Source organism: Eleutherodactylus coqui, chromosome 11, assembly GCF_035609145.1.
Source record: "Eleutherodactylus coqui strain aEleCoq1 chromosome 11, aEleCoq1.hap1, whole genome shotgun sequence".
NCBI classification, from domain to species: domain Eukaryota; kingdom Metazoa; phylum Chordata; class Amphibia; order Anura; family Eleutherodactylidae; genus Eleutherodactylus; species Eleutherodactylus coqui.
In genome coordinates this window covers 92882354-92898954 of record NC_089847.1, presented here as the reverse complement: position 1 = coordinate 92898954, position 16601 = coordinate 92882354, and the positions used below count along the sequence as shown (strand labels likewise).

At 40.9% G+C, this 16601-nt stretch overlaps 1 protein-coding gene across 1 annotated transcript in view; it reads left to right on the top strand.

Annotated features, from left to right (window-relative positions):
- The window catches only part of LOC136581748 (mucin-2-like), a 176267-nt gene that overhangs the window by 127579 nt on the left and 32087 nt on the right, over window positions 1-16601 (top strand). Inside the window, exons 23-24 of the mRNA XM_066582371.1 lie at window positions 8234-8408; window positions 9826-9857. Coding sequence (XP_066438468.1) covers window positions 8234-8408; window positions 9826-9857 — 207 coding nt within the window. The remainder of the gene's footprint in view (window positions 1-8233; window positions 8409-9825; window positions 9858-16601) is intronic.

The following is a 16601-nucleotide window of genomic DNA, read 5'->3' as shown; positions in this document are numbered from 1 at the left end:
TTTGGTCTTGTACCCTCCAGTGGGTACTAGAGTGTTTTGGTCGTAAAGGACCAGACACTTTTAAGGGATTTTACCCATGTGGTGGTTTTATTGCCCTATTTTTTTTTCTTCAGCTACTAAAGTTATTTTTGTAGTTTTTTTTCCCCCCGTGACATATAAGGCTATTTTCTTATATATTTTTTCACTGAATTTTTTTTCCATTTTTTAGTTTTACTTACATTGCAGGAGCTTTAATGTTGCGCCATATTTTTACCATTGGTTGGAATTAAAGCCCAGGACTAAGGGCCATAAATTTACTGGGTCCTTAAGGATTTAAATAACTCTGGCTGAGATTGGCTGTGGACAGGAAAGATAGGTGCGCGCTTGCTATTTAAGAGATGAACTGAACAAGCATGCTTTACAGGTCCAGGTAGTGACAGGAGGGATGAGGGGATGCTGGCCACGTAATATATTGGGACATCAGTGACTATGACCAGCGGAAGGTGAGAGGAGACGCTGCTGATTATAGTTGGTGGTCCATGACATAGGAGAAAGTTTGGTAGGTAAGGTATATCTGTTTGCCAGTGAGTGTGTAATAGGGTTGACAGTCGTGTCTGTAATATCTAACTTCACTGGCAAAATGGTCAAAATCTTGGAAACTACAGTTCAACGTTTCAAAATGTAAAATAATGCACTAGAGAAGTAGGAATCCTGTCTGAATATTGCTGTTCTGTGTTATTCAGGATTTTTAAAAGAGAAGGATTTAGGGGTTCTGATTAGAGATGAGCGAGCACCCAAATGCTGGAGTCCGCGTTATTCGAGTCGAGCATTTCGTAAAATTCGAGAGCTCTACTCAAGTAACGAACCCCATTGACTACAATGGGAGACTCAAGAATTTTTGTATGTGGGACGCTGGGTGCAGAGCTTTTTTTTTTCCCCTAGGTTCTCTCTCTCTCTCTTTCTCTCTTCTCTCTCTATTCTCTCTCTCTCTCCTTGATGCTCGCTCGAGTAACGAGCACCATCGAGTACGCTAATACTTGAACGAGCATCAACCTCGGCAGAGTATGTTCGCTCAACTCTAGTTCTGATTTCTAACAGACTCAAAATGAGTCAACAGTGTGTATCAGGCAGCAAAGAAAGCAAGTAGGATGCTTAGAAGAAAGAAACAAAGGGGGACATAGAAACATAGTGCGTAAGGATGAAAAAAAGAAATATGTTTTTATCTACTTAAGCCTAGAAACAAGACCCTGCAAAAGATGGCAGAATTGTTTTTTACCCATTTTATTCCACTTCTAACTTTTTTTTGAAGTTTTTCAGTATATAATATGCTGCATTAAAGAGTACCATTGAAAAATAGAACTCGTCCCACTAAAAACAATCCGTCAGACAGCTGCGTTGATAGATAAATAAAAATTATGTTTTTTTAAAGTGAGGGAAAACTCTCTCTTTAGGCCTTATAAGGCCTCATGTCCACTAGAAAAATACAATCCGCGCAGAATCTGCTGCAGATTTCCGCAGCAGATTCCGTGCGGATTTGCTTTAAATGGTATTTTTTTTCATGCAGATATCCTCACCCATTGCTAGCAATGTGGCAGATCCGCGTGGAATCCACAGTAAAATAGAGCATGCAGCATTTTTTCTCCTGCGCGTGAAAAAACGCAAATCTATTAAAATGCCATCCGCGGGTGCAAAATTCAATTTAATTGACCGTGGACAGCCAATGATTCCCTATGGGCGAAATTGAATGCGGAATCCGCAATTCAATTTTGCTAGTGGACATGAGGCCTAAGTCTCCTCACTTACCCCTCAGGTGTCTTCTAGAGATGAGCGAGCACGCTCGGATAAGGCCTTATTCGGGCATGCTCGTTCATCTCTAGTGTCTTCTCATACCCCTTCTCGGTGCTCTCCTTGGGGAGAGACAATTACACAACCCCCTGACCCACTCACCTCCTGAGTATATCCACAAACTTTTTGGTGCTCTTTTTAAGGAGAGAGGATACCCCTCTTGACCCACATCACAGGCCTCTCACCAGCCAAGCCAGAAACCTATTGCGCACTGATGAGGGGCAAACACCCCGAAACAGCTGTCTGTGTATGGATTCTGGCTTGGTTTCCTATTCCCAATCATTGTTTTACAGACTTGTTAAAGAGTCAGGCATTGATTATTGATTTGAAGAAATGCTGCCATCCAATAGGTGGCGCTGCAGAGGTATTGTTCCATCTTCCTTATTTGCATAAAGTACCCAGAGAAGCATGCATGGTCTTATAAGTCTCCTCACTCACCCCTCAGTTGTCTTTTGACACCCCTTCTTAGTGCTCTCCTTGAGGAGAGATGGGGCCCCCTTCGACCCACTCACCCCCAACGTGTCTCCACTCACTTTTTGGGTGCTCTCCTCAAGGAGAGACGACACCCTAGTACATACAGTTTCTGAGATTTGTGTAAGTTGCTCCCCACCCCCTGATCTTGAAACCTGCCCATTTTTGTTTTTTCTTGTATTGTTCTTATGTATGTGTTCATTATTCAATCACAATGAATTTTAATGTTTTTAAAGTGATTTGTATTGTGTGATCTTATAATCAGAAAATATCTAATGGTTTTCTAAATAATATCAAAGGGGTGTGTCTAGCATCTATTTGCATGGATTTGCGGATGTATATATATATGTATTGGACTACATGATATCCTCAGTAAGTTTGAGAAAGACTGCACTATTGTCAAAACCTCACCTCCACTATATGCATTTTACTAGACCTAGAATAAGGCTGCTTTTGTAAGGACAACTGTCATCTGAAGTCTGGTGCAGTCATGTATTTGGATACTTAATTTAAAGGGGTATTCCAGGAATTTACTGTTGATGACCTATCTTCAGGATAGGTTATCAAAGGTTGATCGGTGACAGTTCGCTGATAAGGATCCTCACTGATCAGTTGATCTTCTGGCCCACTGTCAGTGCAGCGGAGCTGGATGTCCATGCCAGTGGTCTGAGCCAGCAGTGCAATAGAAAGGCTTTGCACCAATTGAAGTTAATGGAAGCATTGCCTTTTACTGCTTCACCAGAACAGTGCTGCACAGTGAAATACTAGTGCTGCTGCTCTTTTATACTAAGAATCGATGCAGGTCCCAACAATTAATGCCCACCAATCAGGAAGTGATATTATATCTTAGCAATTCTTATGCAGAAGACCCCATTGAAAGTTAAGCTTGCAGGAAGGATAGACAAACCTTTGAAAAGTCCAGCTAAGTGTTTTTTACCTTTTTTTTTTTAAAGATGCTATGGTATTCTGGGTTGTAAATATGTAAGAATAATCAATCACATATACTGAAGCTTTTTCAAGGAAATAATGATTCTTGTCATTCAGAAAACTGAGGTTTTAATGACAATTCCATCTTAAGACAACTATCACTTATTTAGAAAAGATGAAATGATGTAAAGGGCTTATGTTATGCACAAAATTATATCACTGATCATGTAAAAGCCTGAAATATAACTTTTAATATTAACAATACATATATTATAAGATGCAAAAAATGGCCCAAACACCTATATGGTAGACATTCTATAGAACATACAGTGGTGCAGATAGGGGTACCTGGGTGCTGGAATAATTAGGGGCAACATGAATATTTAAGATAAACTATTCCTAAGGTGTACCTACAGGTTCTAGATTGAGACAGAGCACCTGCCCTTAGATATTGGTTCATCAAGGGACCAAATTAATAAAATGGATGCAAAATCAATGTGACATAATGAACAATAATAAATAGGTAGGCATCACAAGAAACAAATTTAAAAATTCATGGCACAAAAAAACTGATGCAAAATCCAAAGGTGTCCATGAGAAATAAAACTTAAAGGGGTTGTCCCGCGCCGAAACGTTTTTTTTTTTATTCAATAGGCCCCTCGTTCGGCGCGAGACAAACCCGATGCATGTGTTAAAAAAAAAAAAGTTTAGTACTTACCCGAATCCCTGCGGCGACTTCTTACTTACCTTACTAAGATGGCCGCCGGGATCTTCTCCCATGGTGCACCGTGGGCTCTGTGCGGTCCATTGCCGATTCCAGCCTCCTGATTGGCTGGAATCGGCACACGTGATGGGGCGGAGCTACGCGATGACACGTAGAAGGGGCGGAGCCAGAACTCCGCTCGTGCCGAGACCCAAGAGAAGGGAGAAGACCCTACTGCGCAAGCGCGTCTAATCGGGAGATTAGATGCTGAAATTAGACTGCACCATGGAGACGGGGACGCCAGCAACGGAGCAGGTAAGTGAATAACTTCTGTATGGCTCATATTTAATGCACGATGTACATTACAAAGTGCATTAATATGGCCATACAGAAGTGCTTACCCCCACTTGCTTTCTCGGGACAACCCCTTTAACCCATTCCCGCTGCAGGGCGTAAGTTTACGTCCTGGGAGCGGGGTACTTCCCGCAACAGGGCGTAAACTTACGTCCTGGAGATAGCGCTGGATCATATGTGATCCAGCACTATCCCGCAGCGGGAGCCGGCTGTCAGTCACAGCCGGCGTCTCGCTGCAGCAGCGGGGGGACATCAGAGATGCGCCCGCCACTGTTAACCCCTTCCCTGCCGCGATCTAAGTAGATCGCGGCAGGGAAAGAGTTCACAGCGGGAGCGCGGCTCCCTCTGTGTCTCCGGGCCGGAACTCGCGATGTCATCGCGAGAGCCCGGCCTGTCACCATGGCAACAGGACGCCAGACACTGGCGTCCTGTATTGCCTATGCCTGATATCGCTGTATGAGCGATAAGGCATGGGAGAGCAGTAGCTCTGCCACGCCTTATGACAGCGATCATCAGGGCAGTGGTTAAAGTCCCTCAGAGGGACACAAACAGTGTAAAAAAAAAGAAAGATTTAAAAAATGAATAAAAAAATGTAAAAAAAAAGAGTAAAAAAACCATTTTTTATGCTTTTTCTCAGATTAGCATAAAAAAAGGTTAAAAAAATATAAAACCCCACATATTTGGTATTGTCGCGTCCGTAACAATGCGTACAATAAGTTGCACATGCTTTTGACTGTGCACCGAAAAAAACGCTAAAAAAAAAGCTAAAAAACTGAGGCAAAATGCTCATTTTTAGCATTTTGCCTCACTAAAAACGCAATAAAAGTGATCAAAAAAGTCGTATGTACGCCAAAATGGTACCAATAAAATCTACAGCTCGTCTCGCAAAAAATAAGCCCTCATAGAGCTCTGTACATCAAAAATTAAAAAAGTTACATGACTTTGAATGCAGCAATTTAGAAATGAAAAAAGATTTCCAAAAAAAAGGGTTTTTATTGCAGAAAAGTGGGAAAACCTAAAAAAAATGTTAGAATTTTGGTATCGTTGTAACCGTACCGTTCTGCAGAAAAAATGGAAAGTCTCATTTATGCTGCATGATATACGGTGTAAAAAAAAAACAACAAAATCTATGGCAGAATTGATGCGTTTTCTCTCTCTGCTATCATTAAAAAAAAAATAAAATTTTACAATATAGTCTATGTACCCAAAATTGGCATCGATAAAAACTACAGTTCGCCACGCAAAAAACAAGCCCTTATACGGCCGCGTCCACGGAAAAATTAAAAAGTTATGTCTTTTGAAAAATGGAGATGGAAAAATACCAAAAAATCGCTTGGTCCTCAACGCCAAAATAGACCATGTCATGAAGGGGTTAAAAGGGGAATACTACTTGTGTCCATAATAGGGTGACTCATTGTGACCATGGAGCAATGAAAAACCCAGTTGCTGGGTTGTGTGCCTGTTTTGTCCAACTGTGGATGCAGTGAGCTGCCCTATTATCACATTTGTATTATTCCCCTATTTAAGTACTACTGCTTATCAAAACGGGTCTCTCTGACAATATAGGACTGGTAGAAACAATATTAGGCATAGTTTATCGCAAATATCTTTGCTGTTCTTCATTTTTTCACCCATTCTGAGACCCCTTTTTACACCACTCTGTGTTCTATACGATATTCACCATATGCTGTAGGTTTTGGGACATTTTTGGCCTAGTATTACATATTTTTAATTATTAAGTTATATTTTAGTATTTTACAAATACAGTTAGCATGGCGCCATGATGTGTTGGTGTGACTATGATATTAGCATAGCACAGACACCGTTTAAACTTAATGGCAGTAATGCTGGCCAGTTTATGCAGGAAATGTAGTGTGTCATTTATCAAAGATGGTACTGATACATCTGTATGTCCTCGGTGATATAATTAATGGCTATTCTGTCTATTTTAATCCACATCATAATTGTACCTCATAGAATAAAGTTAGCATATGTAGGGACTGTGGATAGGGATCCACAGTGTCAACCTACTGGGTAGGTGAAGATCTGATCCAGCACGGCTGACGGCCAACCCCAGCTTGGGAGGTAAGATACCAGATGAACAGCCCCGTATATGGATTGAAACTAGGGAAGGTATCTTGCCCTGAACTGATAACAAGGAGAGAGAGACCTCTGCTTATAAGTGGAGCACTCATCCCAATAAGGACGACCCCATGGTCTTCCTCAAGCCTATATGATTTAGGATACGAGTGGGCAGGCACTATTTCTATTGGTTCTTACAAAATTGGAAAACATTGGTGCCCTTAATTGCACCCATTTGTCCCTCCGTGAACTATTGTGTCCTGTGTGTTTTTATCTAGGTTTTTTTCATCAACACACATGAATGATGGTCTTGACATAATAAAGACTCATCTTAACGATTTATCCATTCAGTTTACCTAGGCCTGCCAGTGTAGACCAGTATGTTGTCTGTTGTTATAAGCCGCACATTGTCAGATTTTAGTAATCTATTATTAAAAGTTATGTTTTGAGGAGTTTAGACTGAAAACTTTATAAATCTTTCTCTACTTCCCTGCGTCTGTGATTTCTTAAGAGTGCAGTAGAGATTTATCTAAGGAACTAGTAGGCAACCAGTTCTACCAGGGCAGTCCCCTATTAACAGTGTCAGCAGAGAGCCCCAACCAGCATCAACTTTCATGTTTGATGTGGGGTGCTGAAGTAGGTGAGGTTATGACTTGTATAATAAGTAGCATATTCCCTCTTTATCCATGTTCGGTGAAGCAGCAGTAGGAAATGTCATAAAGAAATTTGTGTATCTACACGGTTTCCCATAGATTGAAACCTTTTAAGATTAGTTCAATGCTGTGGACTGAATTCAATGAAAACTACCCTCCAGTTATGAGACAAAATTCTGTCTCAGGGCCAGAGAAGGAGGGGTATATAATATTTTCAGTCGTTGTTCTCTTCCGTCCCTTCGATCTACCAGTTCCGGGCTGTGTTTTAGGCCATCTAACATAGTCTTCAGGTTACCTAATACGCACAGTGCATTGTTAGTGTTAAACTACTAATGGACTATACCTGCTATCTTATTGGCTAGAGTTGCTCATGTGATCAGCGTTGGCCAATCAGAGAACATTGTACAGGTAGCTAGAAGATTCTTGCAGTCATCTTGGACAACTGAAAACCAGAAGCCGATAAGAGGGATGTTTGAAAAGAACTGCAGTCAATATACCCCCCTCCTTCCCTGGGACAGAATTTTGTCCAAAAACCAGAGGATCGCTTTATATGAGTAATTCTGGTTTTCTGTTTTGTGGTGGCTAGAGGTCTCCATCACATTGGTAAAGGTCATTCTACAAGGGCATTAGTATGGGCTACTGTAAGTAGATGTATATCACATTCAATGACGTACAGATGTAGCAAATGTTGATTTGATATTTAGCGCTTTAGGATAACTCAGCTGCAATATCCTGTAAATTGAATTACCACAATACACTAGTCAAATGCTACATCTGTACATATGACAACCACTTGGAGACTAAGGTTCTGCCTTGCCAAATATGGTTGAGTGATGTTTTCAGTATTTTGTCTAAACTTTGCTGTTTTAGGATAAGGATTCTATGGAAGAATACAATGTATCATGAAGGCATTAGAAGGTGGCGCGAGGAATACAGTGTGGGTCTATAAAGTCATGCAGTATGTCTCGTTTGACTGGAGCATAAGGCCTAGGTGCTTGAAGCTGTCTGCAATTGTTACTTTAGGAATTAGCAATTTATTTGCAAAAGACAACCGGTACTTTATTAGTATCGAAAAAATGAATTATGTCTGGATGACATGTAAAGTTATTATTCGGTTTAGATTTCTGTCAAATGCATGTAGAAATATACCGTAATGAATTATGTGAAATCACAGGAACAGTAATAATGACCCATTATTAATTATAAGGATTTCTTTCAGGTTGTGGTACGGCCAGTTCATTACCATAATTGTAATTTCACATGTACTGAAAACGGGACCATTGATGAGTCAGGATTGGATTGTCCAGATCTTGAGAATATTACATGTAAGGGTGGAAATCCACCTTGGAAGATTTACGACCAAGAAGGATGCTGCTTTTACTATGACTGTCCACGTGAGTACCCATATATAACTATCTGTTCTTCCATAGCTTTAATGTTAAACTAATAGATTTCTTATGTTGTAGTTGTTGGCCATTTAGTCGTTCACGACCCTCGGGGACCCTAGAGTCGAGCTCCCTCCATGTTTTTTTGTTTTGCACTGCTTCTTTCAGTTGTGCCAGTATCAGCTTTGACAGTATTTGCCATCCTGTCCTATGGCACAATCTGATGTCAGCATGTGTATGGGTGCTTTCACACTCATTGGGAGATTGCATTCGGAACATATCTGCATCAAAATCTATATGTCTAACGTGGATTTTGATGTGGACTTGCAGTGATTCCACCACAAATCCCGCTTAAAGTCCACATGTTAAATATGCATGTTGGATGTGTTCTGCACAGAATATCCCAGTATGTGTTTAAAGCATCCCAATCAAGAAACTGAGAGTTGCATCACAGCTACTGAACTATGACAGATTTACCTGGCGGAGCGTGTAGAAATGTTTGGTTGGAAAAGTGTGGGGAAACTTTTGTATACTAGTCACAGAGTCAACCTGAATGTCTTGCTCTGGCATTCACAGTACAGAAGTCCCACCCACATTCAGGGTGGCATGTTTTAAACTTTGCAGACAACTATATGTTTTTTCTTCAGAAGGTTAGCTAGTCTTTGTTTTATTAAGTATGCCAAACTTTAACCAATTTCATATATTTTATACTAATGGACAGACCTAGTTTTCCACAATAGCACATTCCCATTCAATTAGTAGATTTCATTTTTAATCTATGTTCAAGTAACTCTTCACCCATGAACACTATTTTGCTTTGTGGCCCCTAGTATAAAGCTAAACCGGCTCAAAATGCAAATAATCAGCATAGATCTTTTATGGGCAATGAGGGGGCATTGGGACACTTCAGGTCTGCAGCCTACAGAACTGTGAATCTAGATGTGAGCATTAATATATGTTGTACCTCTGGATACGATAAGTAATGCAGTGAGTTTACAAAGTTACATATCTTTTTAATTATAGATTAATAATATACTGCATGTTAACTATAAAGCTAGGGCTTCAAGGCAACGTCTGGCTGTGCAGGGGTTGCACAACGAAAGATCAGTATGTAGCTCTGTGACCTCACACTATCATTGAGGTTAGTGGGGTTGCAGTCCAAAGTTGCCATAGCTGCAACATGCACGTTGCAGAAAATCCACCGAGGTTGGACTTTTCTCGGGCTGCGTGTTGCAGTAGCGACAACTTGCAAACTGCAGAGTAACCCCATTGATCTCAATGACAGTGCGAGTTCACAAGTCTACAAAGGAATATTTAGTTGCAGAACCCCTGTTGCAGACAGAAGTCACCGTGTAGCCCTATCTTTAAAGGGACTTCATTGAATCAGAGATATTAAATATTCATATGTCTTCCTTTGTGTTTTCAGATTGTATTGGGCCACTAGGAGTATTAAAAAATGTGAGTATTCTTAGGTGGTGAGGCATCAGGAGACATGACTTAGCTTTTCTATGCTTTTCGATATATTGAAAACTCATACTCTGAAATTTGTAATATTTGTATCAACATTCTTTTACTTATAGGCAAATGGCCTATTGAAGGGGTTGTACCAGAATACACTTTTAAAACCTATCCATAGGATAGATAAAAATAGTCTAGTCGATTTGATTCTCACCGCTGAGACCCTCAGCAATCCATAGGGTCCTGTATCTCCCTCTACTCATCACTGTGGGCTCACTGCACCCAACTGCAGTGATGTCAGATTGAATGGAGCGGTGGTCATGCATGCGTGGCCACTGCTCCATTAACTGGAAAGGGACTGATCGATGTAGTTGAGTACAAGCGCTTGAGTATCTACAGCAGTAACTCTGAAAATGAATGAAGAGGCACCAAACATGCGTGACTATCTCTCCATTAAATCTCCTCCTCAATGCAGGGGAAAGGGGTAGTAAGCCTACAGTGAGGAGGAAAGGGGAACATGAGACCCCGTTATCTGGATCAGTGGGGATCTCAGCAGTGAGACCTCCACCGATCAGACTTTTATCACCTATCCCATGGATAGATCATAGAAGTGAATTCTGGTACAACCCCCTTAAGAAGCTGTATTCCCCTTCTATAGAGGCTGGAATAGGGACTTTTATTTCAACCTAACACTGCCTTATAGAAGGCTAATACAGCTCTATAATAGGAAATTTGTCAGTCATGTTTACAGCGAGAAATAAAAGGTTTTCTTTAGGTGAAGGGAAATTAGAATTGTGGTTATTAAGAAGAAAAAAACTTCAAAATTTCAATACATTCTAATTTTATTGCTGTAAACAGAACATTGAAAATGTGACTAAAGAAATTTGAAATTTTAAAGAAATTTTTGTAATTCAATTTTTAAAAAAGTTGAAATACTATAAAGTCTTACAAATTACACAGTTTTGACTTTTTGCCATTGTTTAGTCACAATCTATGCCTATTGCATTGTTTTTTGCATTAAAAGATGTATTCGCTTTCACAACTATTTTTACAGGTAGGTTGATTTTTGATAGGTAGGTTATGCCCTACTATCTGCCTTCTCTTTTTGGTAGTTTATAGACAGCAGATGAGGGGCCAGATGACTGCTAGATAAGGTCAGAAACTGAAGGTAGAAGTCTAGAGGACAGATTGCAGTTTGCAGTTGTAAGAGCATACCAAGTTCCTATTCAGACTTAGTAGGATTAAAAAACTTTGGTATCTTTTAATTATAGTATGTTTAACTTTGCAAGTTTGTGGTCTAAATATTCATTAATTGACCCTTATTGTGATAAAACAATTATAATAAGTCTTAAAACCATTTATGTTATCCTCATTAGATAATCTAGTGTATGTACTGAACTCTCCGTACAAAGGAATGCACTTTCAGTACATTTCCATTCGACTCTACGCATATTAGGATTTTAGGCACTACTTATGATAACTCGATTAAGCCACAAGAAGGGAATTTTATATGAGGGGGTAATTATTCTGGTAGACACTATGTTTTCATATACTGTAATTGAAGGTAAAAGAAAGACATAAAATCTAGTTTGGTAGATATGTTTTCCATCCAAGTAGGACATCATGTATGATGCTACTAAATTATATAGTCAAAATGGGTTACGTTCAAAAGGTGTAACTGTAATTTCCTGGGTCTTGATGCAAAATCTTAACCAAGGTCCAGCCAACACTTCATGCATTTTATAGTACCGGTGTCCTCATTTTGCTACCCATGGTACTTCCTATACATGGAAGGTAGCATTTTTCACAAAAAGAGATCTCAATATGACGATAAGGAGGATAAAAGGACCGAAAGGGGTAAGGTACGAGTGAGACTGCTACAACAAAGATAGTTGACAGCAGCAGTGGTGCCCATACAAATTAAACAAAAATAGATGAAAATTGACATTTTTAACTAAAACAACTGCGTAAAATTGTTAAAATGAATGAGCATTTTAGCTGCTACACTCTCATTGCCTGTAAAGAGGTCAGCTGAGTTTGAAATTTTCATCTGATACTGAATGTTTCCGCGAAGAACGTCCATCCATTGTCCAGTGTCAAATGCATCTGCAAATGATCACTCAGCCATCAACCTACTTCTATCTACTGTGCATGACCACCATGTCCACGGGCGGGTTGGGTTCTGTGGGTGGGAGCCCTGCCACGGGATCCCACCCTGCCCATGGCATAAGGACATTCTGGATGCGTGCTGGTCGTCCAGTGTCTCCTCTGTGTATGTGGGCGGGTGCGCCTGAACGAGGGAAGGCCTGCCGGCCGGCACGCCCCCCGCTAATGTGCAGTGGAGATTTTTTTTTTAAATCTCTTGCTTTCCTGCAGGACCTACAGCACTCCCAGAGCGACAGTTCCGGGTGTGCCGCAGATCAGATGTCTTCCATTGACTTCAATGGAAGCCATCCATGCGGGTCCCGCAACAAAATGCAAATGCTGCGATTTGTTTTACGGACCGAATGGTATGGAAAACAAACCTGCATGAATTGCCTATGGGGAGCTTGAACTCCGGATCATTCGTGTAGGTGCCCCACGCGAATCTCGGAATTCAAGCCCGCCCGTGGGCATGAGGCCTAAGGGTTGTAGAGGAAGATGTGGTGATTGCACGTTTTTTAAATAAAGGAAAGGTTTACAACGGTTCCCTTTATGTGAATGTGTGATGGTTGCCAGTGGCACTAATGACATAGAGGAGAAGGATGAAGGACTGGATCTGGGAACTAGGAGAAGGTATGAAGAAGGAGACAGAATCAGATGAAAGTGGGGATGAGAATGATCATCTCAAACAGCTCAAAGAGAGCGTGTACGGGAACAATGTTCATTAATAGGGAGAATGAATATAGAAATCACCTCTTAAAGTGATTTCAGAAACAATGCTTCTTGCTCCTTGATTGCTAGTGGCATTTCATTCCCATCATTTCTCTATGCTGCAGAGATAGTTCCTCTCAGTCGCTGCAGTCTACTGTGTAATTTCTATGAGAGGACGCAGCTTGCATTATCAGTTGTTCAATAGAGTAGTCTGTGTGCTAATGGCCGCTTCTTGTAGTTGAATTCTACTATTTTAGTAAGGTATAAAATCCTTTCAACCAATAGATAATACTTCTTGGAGTGAAAGAGTACTAAGGAATCAAAATATTACCAAGTTGTATATTGTCTTGTTTTTTGTCTATATTTGAACTTGTGCTTTAATGTTCTGTTGTAACAAAAAAGGCCAAAAGCACCCACTTACGGTCCGTTTCATATGAATAAAATATAGACACCTGGCTTGGCCATCAAGCTAATGCCCTGAACTGATGGCATCATGGACATCTATGATGCCGTCAGTTGCGATCTGTGATTGAGATAGGACATGCAGTCATGATATGAGTCTATATTATTGTTGTGTGAAAATGACCTAACTCTACATGTATTATTCTGAATTCACAAACTCAAAGCATCAAACGTTAGAGTTCTTAGTTCAAGGAGGGTCCACCATGGAGGCTTGGTTGATTGCCGGAGAGCTGAGTAAATCATGCGGACATGCAAATTAACCCAACAAGCTAGAAGTTTCTATTATTGAGTGGTACTTTATATAGGATGTCTTTCTTATCAGTTGCTACTTTACTACTAAACAGTACTACATGTGAAAAAAGTAATATACAACTGGAAATTCCTTTAATTAGACATATACTACATCATACACATATGCTAGTCTTAATTAGTTCGTGGAATAACAGACAACAATGGGTCATAAATCAGAAACAATTGCCAGAAACAAATAAGAATGCATTTATCAAATCAGGTGCACATAACATCATTAACTGCAGACCCATCTCTGGAATTGTTTAAAAGTACATTTAAATCTCAAGGACAAAATACTATTAATCCCTTGACACTTTTGGGCTTATATGTAGGCCCTTCGCTGCTGGGATTTGTATGGAGCGAGTGTCAGCTGTTTCTGACAGCTGACACCCGCTGGCAACGCTGATTGCGGCTGTTAACTCTTTAAATGTTGCTATCAATTCTGCGGTTAAATCGCGAGGTGTCGTTTGGCTGCCATGGCAGTCGATGGCTTTATAAAGGCCCCTAGACTTGCTATGCATTTCTGCCTACTAGGATGGGCATGTGGGCCATCTTAATATACTAATTTTCAAAAATGTTGTCGGAACGGAATGAAACTTTGTGTGTGTGATTGTAATATTGAAATAACTAAGTGATTACAATATCAGAGCAAAACAATAATTTATTGCAGAAAACTGAACAGTTGAAGGGAGGCTCTACTGACTTGTTGAGCCGCCTCTCCCTTGGATGCAAGATGTGATATGTGCGGGCATGGATGCATGCAGGTTCCATATGATATCCTGAGGCATATCAGTCCACATTTGCTGCAACTGAGCCTCTAGATCTTGCAAACTCATAGGCTGTTGAAGTTGACGTTCCAGATGGTCCCATACATGTTCTATTGGTGATAAATCTGGCGAGCAGATGGGCCATGAAAGTGTGTCAATTTTTTAGAGGCATTTCTGTGACAGTCTTGCTAAGTGTAGCCGAGCACTATCCTGCTGGAAAACGCCTCTTGGAAACCCTGCCATGAGAAGTGACACATGTGGCTGCAGGATTTCCTGAACATATCGCTGAGCTGTCATTCTCCCTTGCACCACTACTAGGGTTGACCAACAGTCGTATGCAAAGTCCCCCCAGACCACCACATAGCAGTTAGGGCAATGTACCACTCCACATCAAAGGCAGGATTGAAGCATTCATCCATACATCTCCAGACACGAATACAGTAGTCATCAGTGCCAAAATTAAACCTGGATTTGTCACTGAAGACAACCAGGATACACTCTATAGCAGTCCAGTTTCATTGTTCACAACACCACTGCAAACGGAGGTGATGGTGGTTGAGTGTCAAAGATAATACACGTAATGGATACCTGAGGACCAAATGTCCCTCATTAAAGCACCTGGAAATAGCTTTGACAGACATAACAACAGTGTCATCTGGCTCTGGATGGCAGACAACAAAACAGTTAGAGTTGCTCGTAACTGTTGGACGATCATATGATTCTTTCTACTGGTGGTAGGGTGCAACAACTTTTAGGGTCTTAAGGCCCATTTACACTGGACGAGTGTCAGGGAAATGATGCCCAACGCTCGTCCCTGCATATACTCGCTCCTGTGCTGTCACATAGGAGCGAGTATTGCTGGATCGCTCACCAAACAGCCAGCAGGAAAGCCGGGCAGCTGGAGGAGAGTTCTCTCCCCGCTCTTTCCCCCGCCCCTCTCCATTCACTGTAAGCAGCGGCCATTCAGTATTGAGCAGCTGCTGTTTACACCGGACGATCATCATTCAGGATTTTAAGCTACTTAAAATCCTGAACGATGATTGTTCACTGTAAATAGCAGCTGTTCAGTACTGAACAGCCACTGCTTACAGTGAATGGAGAGGGGAGGGGTGAGCGAGGAGAGAAATCTCCTCCAGCCACTTCCCTGCTGGCCGCTCTGTGAGTGATCCAGCGATACTCGCTGCTGTGTAACAGCCTAGGAGCGAGTATATGAAGGGATGAGAGTCGTTTGCCTGACACTCGTCCAATGTAAATGGGCCTTTAGGTGGCAAGAACATTCATCTAATCATGCTATGACTCTAATCATTTGCAGATCTGCCTGAGATAGGATTTTTTTCTCTTTCTTGCGCTATGACTCGTAATATCGGAAGTATAGTTTTTTGAAGTCAGGGTGCCTGCTTCGGGATAATGCTTTTGCAATTTTTAATGGCTTGATAAAGACTCACCTAGTCGAAACGTCACCATTTTTATGGAGCAATAAATCTTTTTTCTATTTTACTACACCATTGATGCTGCTACTTCATTGCTAATTACTGACTTATGCAATTTGTCCTTTAGGTTAGAATCTACTCTATTCAAAAAAGTAACTCTACAAAGCCTCTTGCCGCTATCATCTGTCAGATTAGACCCTTGGTCAAAGTGTTGTCTAATAATATTGTCATACTGGGTCTACACTGACTCATCTGGCTCTTGTTTTCTTTCCTTGTTAGCTAGGGAGCTTGCTACTAAGTTCTGACAAAATGCCTCACATCATCTTATCCACTGTTCTCCTGAAGCCTGTGTCTTATGGGCCTCACATTCTGTTGATATGTTGATGTTGTTGTCCTGGATATTCGTATTTGTAACTTCCCACTGTATAGTTATACCACTGGCTGTCTTAAGGCCCATTTACACTAGCTGATAATAGCTAAAAATCGCTAATCGTCGATTGTTTTAGCTATAATCGGAGCATCTTAATGTGCGCCCATCTTGCACTTTCCGAGCGCTGCTAGCTGATCGTTAAATTCAGTCCAACCTAAAAATCATAGGTCAGTCTTATTAGAAGTTCTCCAGGGGGAGTGCTGATAGCATTGTTTCCCCATGGAGAATAAAGGATCTGAGCACAGATAATAGCCCTTGGGCTATTAACTGCATTCTGCTAAGGCTTCATTTGCACACTTTATTGGTACTTAAGTAGCTACATAATAGTTTATGCAAAATGATCGCTCAAAGCTGCCACTCAAACTGTCGTTTGAGTGATATTTGAGCGATCATCTGCTGGTGTAAATGGGCCTTTAGTCACATCCTCCAAATCTAACCAGATCATGCCATGAACTTGCTGAAGTCTTTTCAAATATCTAGGGAAAAACATAGACTGGTCTTGGACATCTGG